The sequence below is a fragment of the Vombatus ursinus genome, unplaced genomic scaffold (assembly GCF_900497805.2).
Source record: "Vombatus ursinus unplaced genomic scaffold, bare-nosed wombat genome assembly UNPS02014807.1, whole genome shotgun sequence".
In the NCBI taxonomy this organism is placed as follows: Eukaryota; Metazoa; Chordata; class Mammalia; order Diprotodontia; family Vombatidae; genus Vombatus; species Vombatus ursinus.
In genome coordinates, this window is record NW_020954585.1 from 35,842,410 (window position 1) to 35,856,969 (window position 14,560).

Sequence of the window (14,560 nt, forward strand, 5' to 3'; positions counted from 1 at the left end):
TTCAAAATCAAGTAAGAGAGGTAGAGGAAAAATTGGTGGGAGAGAGGTACAAGAAAATTATAAAAAGAGAGTCAGCAACTTAGTAAAGGAATCAAAAAAAAAAAGTTGAAGAAAGTAACACTATAAAAAACAGAATTGACCAAATGGCAAAAGAGGCACAAAAATGCACTGAAGAGAAGAGCTCCTTAAAAGCACAATTGACCAAATGGAAAAAGAGGGACAAAAATTCACTTAAGAGAAGAATTCCTTAAAAAGGAGGTACAAAAGCTCACTCTCAGGATTTACTCAACCAGTATATAGAGAGATCTGAGGGCACTAAATATTTCATTAAAGATAGTTAATTATGAGGCTCAATAGGTCTACTTAAGTAATTTTTTACTTCTACCTCCAGTTTCTTTCAGTTGTTGGTCTATTAGATTAAATTTGTAAGACTACCATCAAATATTTTTGCCAGCTTTCATTAAGTGTACTCATTTCTTGGCCAAAATCCCGTCACCCCATGGAACCATGGTCCAGAAGTCCAAAACCCATTCTTACAATAAGTAGTACTTCTAGATCTTTATATGTTGTACTTTTACATGTAAAGATTGTAACTTTACTATAGCAAAAGTTAATCAGAATTGTTTGAAGAAGATATAGTTATCAAGTTTTTGCTACTTTAGTATTTATCTTGACTGAATATAATCAAAATTTTTTGAACTGATTTTACACTTAATTTGAATCCTATAATTACAGAGGTTTGTCATAAACGTGCAGACAGGAGACCTAAAACCAGCCGAAAAAATGTGTCTTCTTCCAAACCTGAATTTGAACTTAAGCTGTTGGATTTTCCTAAACTGCAAGGCTCTCAGAACAGTGACATACCTGAAGTACAAAAGCAACCCAAGTGGGGACCTTTGAGCTCCACTGCTAATGATATATCCCTCATAAGAGAAGTAGTGAAACCTACATCAAAGGTTAGTTAAGGTTTTGTTGCTTGTGCTTTTTGTTGTCAAAATATCTTATCATTAATTTGAACATAAACTTCTTTCAAATTAATCATCTCCTAAAACATTACTTCAGCTTTTAAAAGCTGAGAAAATAGAAAAAAAAATCTGAATTGTTCCCTTCATTTTTGGGTGTACAATTTCTGTATCATCTTGGGATTTTCTCTTCCTACCCTTCCCCCCCCCCAGCCATTATTGTTATTTAAAACATAAAAATTCAAAAGTATTGTTTATAGTCTTATTTATGGCATTGAAAATATTTTATTTGAGAATGTTCATACTGATAAAGGTTGGGAACCACTGTTTTAGAACACAGATACTATAATCATAGTTGAGATAAAAAATTATTTTTATTTTATAAACAATTCTACAGTAATTTATCTTGCTTTAACTTTTGTGGCAGTAAAAAAAAAAATTATGCTTCCTTGTTCAGAAGTTGCAGTTCAAAAGTAAAGTTGATCTTAAAAACAATGCTAGCGGGGGCAGCTAGGTGGCACAGTGGATAGAGCACCAGCCCTGAAGTCAGGAGGACCTGAGTTCAAATCCAGACTCAGATCAAACACTTGACACTTACTAGCTGTGTGACCCTGGGCAAGTCATTTAACCCCAATTGCCTAAACAAAAAAAAAAATAAAAAAATAAAAACAATGCTAGCAATAAGGTTGACCTCTTTATGTTATGGAAGCTGTAAATATTCAAGCTTAGTCATTATTGTAATTACATAGCATTCAGTTTCTTTTTTTGTTACTTGTATTTGTGTCATTGTAGTTATGTATATTGTTTACTTTGCAGTATCGCTTCATGTAAGTCTTCCCCATGAATGTGGCTTAATTGATTGATTTCTATCTCATATAATAAGAAAAATACCTGTTTGCTTTTTAGGAAGAATTAGTTGTGAAAGCTGAAACAGCTACATCTGAGCCTGAGAATGACACCAATTCCCCCTCTTCTACAAGAGGTAAGAGTGCCTGTATAGTATTTTAAAAAATATGAGTGATTTATATGAAGTCCAGATTTAACTGACTAATCAGCTAATTTTTATTATTTTCCAAAACATTTAAAGGATACTGAGGAATTTTTGAACAGAAAAAAATCTTAAATCATGAAAATGAGTTCCTGGGCTTAAAGTGAGCAAAGGAAATGTTGCAAATATCTGGTTTAGTAGCAGGACAGAGAGAGAAAGAGGGAAACTTTAAAAATGAAATATTTTGCAATTATGTGTGAGATTGAATGGAGTGAAATGCTATTTTATCAGTCTTGACTAGATCCTTATATAGGAATAAAATGTTCTGAGAGGAGTTTAATATAGTTATTTTGTTCATGTAGAATGAGACTAAAATTTAATAGAGTATTCTAAATGTTTCCATTTTCAAATTACTCTTTATAAGCAAACATTCAAATTGCCTTTATTTTAGATTTGTTAGATTTTTTAAAAATGACTCACTTAAATGATAATTTAAGGTGAAAAGTACAAGAATATTGCTAGCCTATTTTTAAATGATGTAGAACAATCTGTCTTTTCCCTTGTGGGATAATCACAAGCTTCTGACAGGTGTTTAGCTTATAAAGTTCACCTGCCGATATCTTGATGGATGTCCTTTTGTTTTGTCTGTGTATAGAGTTTCATGGGTACCTAAGAAGTAGTGTTGCTGTACTTATAACTGTGTTCTAAAAAAGAGATAAATTACCAGTTGTTGTGATAGCTGAAGTCTAGTGATCTTTGGCTTCTGATATTAAAAGGTACACATCAAGGTTAGTAAGGAAGCAATTTGATCTTTAGCTTTTTAATTTTGTGTGTTTGCCACATGGATTTGTGGTCTGTTGTTTTTTAACTGAACCTACTGTTTGTCCTTTTTTCCTGAAGACAATAGTGTTGTTCCTGCCCCAGTTAGATTAACCTTACAGTTACTGTAAAAAGTTTGATATGCATGGAATGAGGAAGAAAATAGTTTAGTGAAGGCTTAGTTTCCAAGGAGAAATTTTGAATAGCAGCCCAAATTTGATTATGCTTTGAGAAATTATTTTATGTATTGCATGTTGAGCAAACAACTAGAACTTTTTTATTTAGTATTTTGTTTTTCCCCAATTGCATGTAAAAACAATTTTTACCATTTATTTTTAAAACTTTTGAGTCCAAATTCTCTTCCTTCCTCTCTCCTCACCTTCCTCATTGAGAAAGCAAGCAATTCGATAGAGGTTATACACATGTAGTCATGTAAAACATATTTCCATATTAGTCATGTTGTGAAAGAAAACAAAAAAACCCTCAAGAAAAATAAAGTTTAAAAAGTATGCTTTAATCTATATTCAGACGCCCCCAGTTCTTTTTCTGGGTATGGATAGCATTTTTCATCATAAGTCCTTCAGAGTTGTCTTAGATCATTGTATTCCTGAGAATAGTTAAATCATTCACAGCTGATCATCTTATAATATTGCTGTTACTTTGTACGTAGTACATTTTACTTTGTATCAGTTCATTTAAGTCTTTCCAGGTTTTTCTGAGAGCATTCTGCTCATCAGTTCTTAAAACACAATAGTATTCTGTCACAGTCACATACCCCAGTTTGTATAGCCATTCCCAGTTGATGGGCATCCCCATAATTTCCAGTTCTTTGCCACCAGGAAAAAAACAGCTGCTATAAATGTTTTTATACATATAGGTCCTTTTCCTTTTTGTTTTTTATCGTTTTATCTCTTTTTGGATGCAGACCTAGTAACAGTATTGCTAGGTCAAAAGGTATGCATGGTTTTATAGCCCTTTGGGCATAGTTCCAAATTACTCTCCAGAATGGTTGAATCAGTTCACAACTCCACTACCAGTGCATTAATGCCCCATTTTTCCCACATCCCCTCCACCATTTGTAATTTTCCTTTTCTGTCCCATTAGTCGTTATTAGGCATTAGTCCATAATAGGTATGAGGTAGTACCTCAGTATTGTTTTAATTTGCATTTCTCCAAATCAGTAATTAGAGCATTTTTTCACATGGCTATAGATAGCTTTGATTACTTCATCTGAAAACTTAATATCTTTTGATCATTTATCAATTGGGGAATGGCTCTTATTTTTATAAATTTGACTCATTTCTCTATATAGTTGAGAAATGAGGCCTTTATCAGAGAAGCTTCCTTCAAAATTCTTTTCACAGTTATCTTTGCTAACTGTATTTCCCCTATCCCTTCGCCCCCTCTCCATTTATTCTCTCTTTTCTCCTTTTACTCTATTCCTCCTCAAAAGTGTTTTGCTTCTGACTACCCTCCCCCACTCTGCCCTTCCTTCTATCTCACACACACTCACTCTCTCTCTCTCTCTCTCTCTCCCTCTCTCCCTCCCTCCCTCCCTCCCCCCCCTTACCCTCCAGTTTTCCTGTAGGGTAAGACAGATTTCTATACCCAGTTGAGTGTTTATATTATTTCCTCTTTGAGCCAATTCTGATGAGAATTGGAATCCCTCCCACCTTCCTTATTTTCCCCTCCACTGTAAAAGTTTTTTCCTGCCTCTTAGTAAGACAATTTACCCCATTCTACCTCTCCCTTTCTCCCAGTGTATTCCTCTTTTTCACCCCTTAATTTTTTTCTTTTAAAAAGATTTCATCCCTTTATATTCAGCTCACATCTGTGCCCTCTGTCTGTATATACCCCTTCTAACTGCCTTATTAATGAGAACATTTCTATGAATTATAAGTATCATCTTCCCATGTAGGAATGTAAACAGTTTAACCTTAAGTCTGTTATGATTTCCCTTTCCTGTTCACCTTCTCATGTTTCTCTTGAGTCTTATATTTGAAAGTCAGATTTTCTATTTAGTGCTGGTGTTTTCATCAGGAATTCTTGAAAGTGTTCTGTTTCATCAAATGTCCATTTTGGATTATACTCAGTTTTGCTGGATTCTTGGTTGTAATCCTAGTTCCTTTGCCCTCCAGAATATAATATTTCAAGGCCTCTTATCCCGTAATGTAGAAGTTGGTAAATCTTGTGTGATCCTGACTGTGGCTCCACACAACTTGAATTGTTTCTTTCTGGCTGCTTGCAATATTTATTCCTTGACCTAGGAGCTCTGGAATTTGGCTGTAATATTCCTGGGAGTTTTCATTTTGGGATCTCTTTCAGGAGGTGATCAATAGATTCTTTCAGTTTTACCCTCTGGTTCTAGAATATCAGGGCAGTTTTCCTTGATAATTTCTTAAAAGATGACATCTAGGCTCCTTTTTTTTTTTATCATAACTTTCAGGTAGTCCAGTAATTTTTAAATTATCTCTCTTGAATCTATTTTCCAGGTCAGTTGTTTTTCCAATGAGATATTTCACATTGTCTTCTATTTTTTCATTCTTTTGGTTTTGTTTTATTGTTTCTTGATTTCTCATACAGTTGTTAGCTTCCATTTGGTCAGTTCTAATTTTTAAGGAATTATTTTCTTCAGTGAGCTTTTGTACCTCCTTTTGCATTTGGCCAATTCTACTTTTTAAGGACATTTTTTCTTCACTGAATGTTTGTGCCTCTTTTTCCATTTGGCTGGTCAAACTAGAACATTTTAAAAACATAGTTTGAAATTTTTCAATAATTACTATTATTTTTGAGCAGAGCTATCTTGGACACCAATGGGTTATGTTGTTCGGCCAACAACCACTGAAGCACCAGCCCTTAAAAATGTTACTTCACTGGTAAACACAAAGAAAAGTGGTTCATCAGTAACCCCTAAGAAACTTATTGCATCATTCTCATCTCCTGAAGTTCTAACTACCAATGCTTACAACAAAGAAAAACAAATAGCTTGGAATTCTAAAAAGGTATGCAAAATATATTCTGATTGTCTCTTTGTTGATTTTCTCTATAAATATCCCCTAATGAATCCTATTGAAAAATTGCTTAATATATGTTAAATATGATGTTGTTAATATGTTGATATTTTGGATCTAAATATAATCCATAAAGGAACTACTAACAGTTAAAAACTAATAGAACATAGTGAGTTTTTAAGACAAGTGCCTTAAACACTGCGTTATCAGGGAATTCCACTGTATTTTTGCTATTATTGCAGAAAAGGTTTGGTGCGTTGTACCTTGGAAAATCAATAGAATGTCAATTAGCTATTACACACAAATAATTGGGTGAGACTAATACCTCCAATAGCAAAGAATGGTGATTCACCATCACTTACTGAATCAAGAAAAAGCTATCAATCTGTCTCTTTTCCATGTCTTGGGCCAGAATCCTATTGAGTCAAATTAATCCAGAGTCTTCACTTATGCTGGTGTTCTTCCATCAAGTTTCAGCTTTGCAACCATATGTTTCCTGGAACCCAAAGTGTTTGAGACTCTAGAGGCTTTCTGGTGGATCACAGAAGTTACATTGCTGAATTTCTAGTTGGCATTATTTATGGATGGAACTGCATTCCCGGGAACATCTCGTATTAATTCTTATCTCTAAAAAACAAAAATTCTTTATAACAAATAGATAAAGTCAAAATGATAGGATCAATTTCTACTGAGGTTCCCCTTCCTACCATTGTGTAGGTTAAGCTAGTTCTTTTCCTAAAAGGCAAAGAAGGACTTAGGTGGCCTGGGAGACTAAGGCTTAATTAGAGCTACTGTTGATGGAAGTTCCTGGAGTCTTCAGACTGTGTTGATGTGGTTTCTCTGTTCACCTAAGGGCACAAAAGTCAAAGACCCTTCAGACTTAGATTATCCTAAGGCATTTTAATATACACAAAAGTTGATAGTTTTTGTGGGTTTTATTTTATATCCTGCTACTTTATGGAAGCTATTGTTTCAGTTAATTTTTCAGTTGAATCACTAAGGTTCTCTGAGTGAAATTTGTTTAAAAAACAAAAACGGTGATAGTTTGGTTTCCTTTTTGCCTTTACGTATATCCTTAATTTGTTGTTGTTTTACATTTTATTGTCATATGTAACATTTCTATAGCTATATTATATATTTCTCTAGCTATAATTACAGTGGTGACAGTGGTCAGTTTTACCCATGATCTTATTGGAAAAATCCACTAGCATTTCTGCATTACATATAATGTTAGCTTTGGGTTTTTACTTTGGAAAGGTCCTTTTTTCTATACTTATTAATGTATTTGTTTTTTTCATAAATAGGTATAATATTTTATCAAGAGCTTTTTTTCTGTACCTCTTGATGAAAGCTTGTTTATATTTATAGTTTTACTAATATTGAACCAACCCTGCAGTCTTGGTATAAATCCAACCTAGTCATAGTGTGTAATCTTTTAATTATATTTTTGTAAACTTTTTTGCTAACATTTAATAATTTTCCTTTGATAACTTATTAGAGGTATTGGTGTATAAATTTTCTTTGCCTGCTTTATTACTCCCTGATTTAAGTATCAGAACCATATTTGTCTCATAAAAGGAACTTGGTAACATTCCTTCTTTTCCTATATTTGTGAACTATTTTTGCAATATTGTAATAAATTTTTCTTTGAATATTTTATTTAATTCATTTGTAAGTTCATCTTCTACTGGGTTTTTCCTTTTTGGGAATTCATTTATGGATTGTTCAATTTCTTTATCATAAACTGGGTTATTTAAATTCTCTTATTCTATTAATGAGGATATTTTGTATTTTTGTTAATATTAATGCATCTCATTTAAATTACCAGTTTTGTTGGTATATACTTCGATATAAATAGTTTTTAGTAATTTTTTAAATTTCCTCTTCATTTGTTTTGAAATTTTCTTATTTCATTTTTGATATTGGCAATTTGGTTTTACACTCTTTAAATCAGATTAACTGTGGGTTAATCAGATTAGCTAAGGTTTGTCTTTTGTTAATGTTACTAAGAAGCTACTAGATTTTTTTTCCCCATTATGGTTAGTTATTTCTGCTTTTTTGCATTTTTATGAGGTTTTTATGCCCTACCACATGGTCAGATTTTTATAAAGATCCTTGCGCAGCTGAAAATAATGTATGTTGATTTTATTTCCTGAAATTATCTTCTTCTCACTGTCTCCACCCCCCATATCCAAGCTGTTACCAGCATCTGTCGATTTTACCTCTACACCATCTCTCATGTATGCCCCCTTCTTCCTTCTGACACTGCCCATCACTCTAGTTCAAGCACTCATCACCTCATACCTGGACTGTAGCAATAGCCCGCTGTTCAGTCTGCCTGCTTCAAGTCTCTCCTGACTCCTTCATTTGGCCAACAAAGTGATTTTTCTAACATGCAGGTTTGACCATGTGATTGGCTTCCTCTTGCCTCCAGGATCAAATAGAAAATGTTCTGTCTGGCATTCAAAGCCCCTTTATAATCTTGCCCCTTCCTACTTTACCAGTCTTTTTATACTTTTCTCTTCACCATGTACTCTTTGGTCGAGGGACACTGGCCTCGTAGCTGTTCCACATTACAAGATAGTGCAACTATTGGCTCTTGGCATTTTCTGTGGCTATCCATCATAAATGGAATGCTCTTTCCTCTTCAACTCTACCAGATGACTTCTCTTGCTTCCTGTAAATCCCAGCTAAAATTCCATTCTGTCCAGGAGTTCTTTCGCAACCTTTATTAATTCTAGTGCCTTCCTTCCATTAATTACTTTCTTTTTAGCCTGTATATAGTGTGCTTTGTATGTATGTGTTTGCATATTATCTGTCCCAGTAGATTGTGAGCTCCTTAAGGACAAGGACTCTCCTTTACCTCTGTTTGGTATCCCTAGTGTTTAGCACAGTGCCTAGCACACAGTAGGTATTTAATAAATGTTTATTGATTGATCAAGTAATTAATTGCCATAGTTTTATTGTATCTAATTTTTCTAAGATTCTATTTGGACTCTTCTTTCTTGTTTATCTTTTTGTTAGATTCTTCTGCTTCTGAAAGGGGTTTGTTGCGATCCCCAACTATTAAGGTTTTGCTGTTTCACCCTTTAACTTTTCCTTTAAATTAAAAGTTCTTAATCTTTTTATGTGTCACAGATTCCTTTGGCAGTCTGGTGCCCTTAGAATATTTTTAAATGCATAAAAAAATTACAATGCATTAAAATTACAAGAGAAACCAATTATATTGAAATGCAGTTACCACAGTATTAAAAAAAAAAGTTCATGGACCCTAGGTTAACCCTTGCTTTAGATGCTGTGCCATTCAATGTATATATTTCAAGTATTGAAATTATTTTGTTATCTATGATACTTTTAAGCATGATGTAATTATTTTTACTGTTACTTTGAGATTGTGATTACTGTTCTAGCTTTCATGAATTTGCCTGAATTTTTGTTTCAGGTATATTACTTTTAAAACATTTCTCTTCTTTGCTGCTACCCCCTGCTCTTTCTCTTCTATGCTACTACCTTCCTGCATTTGCAATTATGATTGTTTATTATGGATTTCCCTCCATTATTTACACTTTACAAAAAGAATGGTGAAAGAGAATGAGTATAATTAACACTAGTAACCTGTAACTGAAACAGTCTGCTCCTCCTCCTTGTGACTGTTGTAGTATTTTCTCCTTTGACTTAGAATGGGTGCTCTCTACCTTTTTTGTGTCATGGACCCCTTTGGCAGTCTGTTGCATTTTGTGGAGCCTTTCTCATGTTTTTAAATGCATAAAATAAAACATATAGGATTAAAAAAGAAAGTGATTATATTGAAATAGTTATGAATATATTTAAAAAAGAAAAAGAATTCACAGACCCACTGAAATCTGTCTACCAAACTCAAGGTCCCAGGTTAATCCTTGAAATAGAAGCTCTGAACTTTGGCAATGACATTCCTAGGTATTTTTCAATTTGGTGTTTATTTCGGGATTTGTTATTTCTCATTTTCACTTTGCTTTCTGGTTCTAACAGGGCAGTTTTCACTTATGATTTTATTAAATATGGCATCTAGGTTTTTTGTTTTGGTCATAATTTTTTAGGGAGTCTGATGATCATTAAATAATTCTCTCCTTGACCTGTTATTCATATTTTTCTAATTTTTCATTCATTTAGCTGTATTCTAATACTTCTTTTTGTCTCATTGAATCATTCAGTTCTTTTTGCTGCATTCTGGTTTTCATACTTGGGGAAGGTTTTATGCTTTTTATTCTAAATTATTTATTTATTATCCCTATAGGGCCTTTTTTTCTTCTCATTTTTTCTAGCTAATCAGAGCCATTGTGGATAAGGCTCTGCTTATACTCATCGTTGCATCACTCTCTTTTGGCTTTACCTTTTGGGTGTCTCTTAACCCACTTAATTTCTTTTTGCATTTGGCATTTTCTTATTTATCATAGTATTTGGATTGAGATTTAGTGATAGATCCTGGCTATCCACCCCTGTACTCTTGGAGCCTTATTTGGTCCAGTACTCTCTGTAGAGATGACACTACTGCTGTTGAAGTTCTGGATGATGTAGCTGGGACCAACCATTGCAGTCCCTGACATACGCTTCCTCTTCTGGTGGCCCAGTGAAAGTTTTGATATTGGCTCAGCACTGTCTTTTGTCCCTAAATAATCCTAAATTGGACTTTGGATCTGTTGTCGATGTCATCTAGACAGACTAATGTTGAGTGTGGGCCATGGTTGTTCTCAGGCTTCAACAACACCCCCTACCCCCCTCCTCACCCACCTTCTGTGTTCCCAGGCACTGGGTTGGCTTTGTCTTTTCTGTACTTCCTTCTTGTCTCCTAGCATGCCCTGCTCCACTGTCTCCAGGCACAGTGACCCATCCCGGATGGCTCAGTCTCCCTCCCTTCTTATACAGTCCCAGGCAAACATCCAGATATGGCTTCAGGCCATGAATATAAAAGTTCACATCACCTTTTCTGTCCTGACCTATAAGCTTCAGTCTCCTTTTAGCAGAAGTTGAGCTAGCTTCTGCTCCTCCTAAAGTATTCCCACTCAGGTCATCCTGTCGCTTCAGACCTGCCTACCAGACTAGGTGCTAATTTCCACCTATCCTGGCTCAACTCCTTTCTTCATGCCTTCAGACATGTCCATCTTCCTGTGTATTTCTAGGCTGGATGAAGGAACTTGTCTTTCTTTGGTCTTGGTTATTGATCTGGTACCCTTTTAAATATTTGCTGGAGTGGAGATTTGAGAGTTTGGCTCCTGTATGAAGTTTCATGTTGTTATTTTAGCAAGATGTCTCAAATTATTTCTTTCTTACTGTATTTAATGACTTTTTCCTAGTCCTCATTCTTTCTCTTTTCTCAACTACAAGGCTTGGACCCCATGGCCAGTTCTCATCATTCTTGAAATTTTTGTTGAATTTTTCATTGTTGATTGCTGTCTTCTCTGAGCTTTTGTGACAGTTCTCCTTTTAAATTTTAGTTCTTCTTGTACCTGTCTAACTGTGCCTTTGTAATCTTCTCTTGTTTCATTATCCATGTTATATCCTCTACTTATAGAATGTACCTCAAGGCTCTGTCCTGCTCCTCTTCTCTTTTTTCTGTACATACTTTCACCTGGTAGCCTCATAAGCTCCACTGGGTTCATTCTTCCTTTCTAAGTCGATGACTCTTAGATATGTCCATCCCCTGAACTATAGACCCTCATCACCAACTGTCTTTTAGATATTTCCAATTGGATGTGCCAAAGGTATCTCAAACTCAATATGTCCAAAACAGAACTAGTAATCTTTTCCCTCTAAACCAAGTTCTTAACTTAGGGCCTCTGAAATGTTGTTTTTGTTTTTTGTTTTTTTTATTTGATAAATATTTCAACATAGTTGGTTTACTTTGTAATCTTATGTATTTTATTTTATGCATTTTAAACACAATATTCTGAGAAGGAATCCCATCAGCTTCACCAGACTGCCACATAAGTCCTTTACACAAACAAATTTTAAAAGCTTTGTCTTAAAGTCACTTGTCTTCTAAACTTTGCTATTTCCATTAAGGGAGCCAACATCTTTTCATTAACTCATGTTTGTACCTTTACTTTCATCTTCAACTCCTCATTCTTACTCATCCCACATATCCGAACAGTTGCCAAATCATGTGATTTCTATATCTACAACATCTCCCAAATCATCCTTTCCACTAACATGGCCACCAGCATCATTTCATCACTTATTACATGTGCAATCAGAATGACCTCCTAATTGGTGTCTCTGCCTCAGGCTTCTTGCCATTTAAATCCATCTCCTGTATAACTGCAAAAGCATTTATAAAATACAGGTCTGACTATGTCACTCAGTATGCCAGTGGCTCTCTGCTCTCTGTAGGGTCAAATATAAACTCTGTTTGGAATTTTAAATGCTTCACAACCTAGGCCCATCCTACCTTCCCAGTCTAACTTCACATTATTTCTCTTTATACTTTCTGTGGTCTAGTTGCTATTCTCACACAGCATTCTAGATTTTGTCTCTGTGGTTGTCCCCATGTCTGCAATGCTCTTTCCCTCAAAACTCAACTCAGACACCATGAAATGTTGCATGATTCCCCTTTACAATTGCCTTGTGTCTGCTTTTCTTGTCTTTTGTGCATCCTTTTAGATGGACAAGTTATCTTCTGTTGTATATAATATAAACTTTTTGAAGTCAGGGGCTTCCTTGCTTTTGTCCTTGTATCTCAGTGCCTAGCACAATTCCTGGTGCACAATCAAGTTTAATGGATATTTGTTGATTGATTTGACGGTATTTGCAACATTCTGTACCATAGTCTCTCATCTCCCACCTCAGTAGAAGTTGTCATCTTTTCTCTGAGGCCACAATTATTCATTAAAATTAATCGAAAATTTGAGTTTTTTTTAGTGTTTTTTGTTCACATTTTATAATTGTTGTGTATTTTGGGTTTTGTTCCATTTTATTCTCTATTATTTCATATAGAACATTCCATGTTTTCCAGAATTGCTCATATTTGTTATTTCTTATAGCACAAGAATATCACATTTTATTCTTATATTTCTATTTATTCAACTATTTCCCCAATTGATAGGCTTTTCCTACCACAAAAGTGCTACTGTGGTTTTTGTGAGACCATTCTATACAAGATATTCCAAGAGTCTCAGTACAATACACACATTTTAAGCTTAAACTATACTGAGACTTTTGGGACACACAGTGTTTGACATTCTTAGATATATTCCCACTAATAGGATTTCTGGTTCAGAGAATACCTGGAAAGTTGGGCCATAGTTCCATCAACAGTGTATTAGTAGTGTGCCTGTCTCAGTGCATCCTTTCCAATATTGACTATTTACATATTTTTTCATCTTTGACAATTTGCTAGCTGTGAAGTGAAACCTGATAGTTGTTTTCAATGTTTATTTCTCCTATTTTTAGTGATTTGTGACACTTTTATATAATCATTGATAGTTTTCCAGTTGCTTTTGTAAATTGCTCAAATCATTTGATAGATTTTTCTAAATGGATATATTCCCTACATACTTAAAAAAATTTTTAAATCAAGAACTAATGATAAATTTTATTTAATGGATTTTTAGTACTCTGATTTTTATTATTTTTCTCTGTATCTTATTAGTCTTATATAGATAAATACAATTTATCATCTTAATTTTTAACATATTTCCCTCAGAGATATCTGGAAAATCAGTGTCTAAGTACCTTTGAAATTTTATATTTTTGCTAGAATGGGGTTGGTTTTTATTTATGCTTGATCAGATCTAGCCTTTCTTTTATACTTAATCTTAAGTGCCATTTCCATTCCTTCATGTAACATATCGTACATGAGAACGATAGAGTCCAAATAAGGTTGTTCAATTACTTGATTGCAGTGGAAGTAGTAAAGGTGCCAGTGAATATCTTGTGCATCTGTCCATCTATACATGCTCTTGAAATAGTCCAATTACCTGGATCTCGTGCCAGATTTCTGTAAACTGTATTTTGCTGTTTTGATAATGACCAGTCTTGCATCTTGTGCGCTATGCCATTTTGCTTTGTAAGATGAGTAACTCCTAGTCTATATACCTGCTTTATTATCTCTAGAAAATTTTTATGAACATTGTCTTTGAATGCATTGAAGATATCCTTGATAAAAACTTGAGAATAAGCAGGTCAGTTTTTATGTAGCAGAATATATCATTTTGACCCCAATTCTGAATGTCTGATAGTTGTGTCATTGTTATTTATTTTCAGTCATGTCTAATCCTTCATGATCCTATTTGGGGTTTTCTTGGCAAAGATACTGGAGTGGTTTGCCATTTCCTTTTCCAGTTCATTTTACAGATGAGGAAACTGAGGCAAGCAGGGTTAAGTGACTTGCCCAGGATCACACAGCTAGTAAGTGTTTGAGGGCAGATTTGAACTTAGGAAGAAGAGTGTTCCTTACTGCAAGCCCAGTGTTCTATCCACTGCATCACTTAGCGGCCTCAGTTAATAGTTGTAGAGAAAATAAAATTCTGGAATATTTAATGTTTGTGGTTTTAAGAAAAGCAGTTAGGTTGAGTAGAACAAAACACAGCTTTGAAAGCTCTCCTTAAAATGTCTTCTTGTATATTAGAATAATTCTCTTGTGAAAAGGAAATAAATTACTATTGATTTATTTATTTTTAGTTTCGTTATAGGATTGAACTCCTTTGTTTAGGAAAAGCTAGCCTTAAGGAAAGCCATACTAACGTAGACAGTTTCTTAAGTCTAGGTTACCTGTAGATTTAGTGAGTGGACAAATTGATAAGACC

The 14,560-nt window shown here is 34.3% G+C and overlaps 1 protein-coding gene across 1 annotated transcript in view; it reads left to right on the forward strand.

Moving 5' to 3' along the window:
• Positions 1–14,560, forward strand: part of SECISBP2 (SECIS binding protein 2) — a 58,154-nt gene that overhangs the window by 11,657 nt on the left and 31,937 nt on the right. Inside the window, exons 5-7 of the mRNA XM_027874619.1 lie at positions 736–956; positions 1,869–1,944; positions 5,566–5,771. Of these exons, the coding sequence (XP_027730420.1) occupies positions 736–956; positions 1,869–1,944; positions 5,566–5,771 (503 nt within the window). The remainder of the gene's footprint in view (positions 1–735; positions 957–1,868; positions 1,945–5,565; positions 5,772–14,560) is intronic.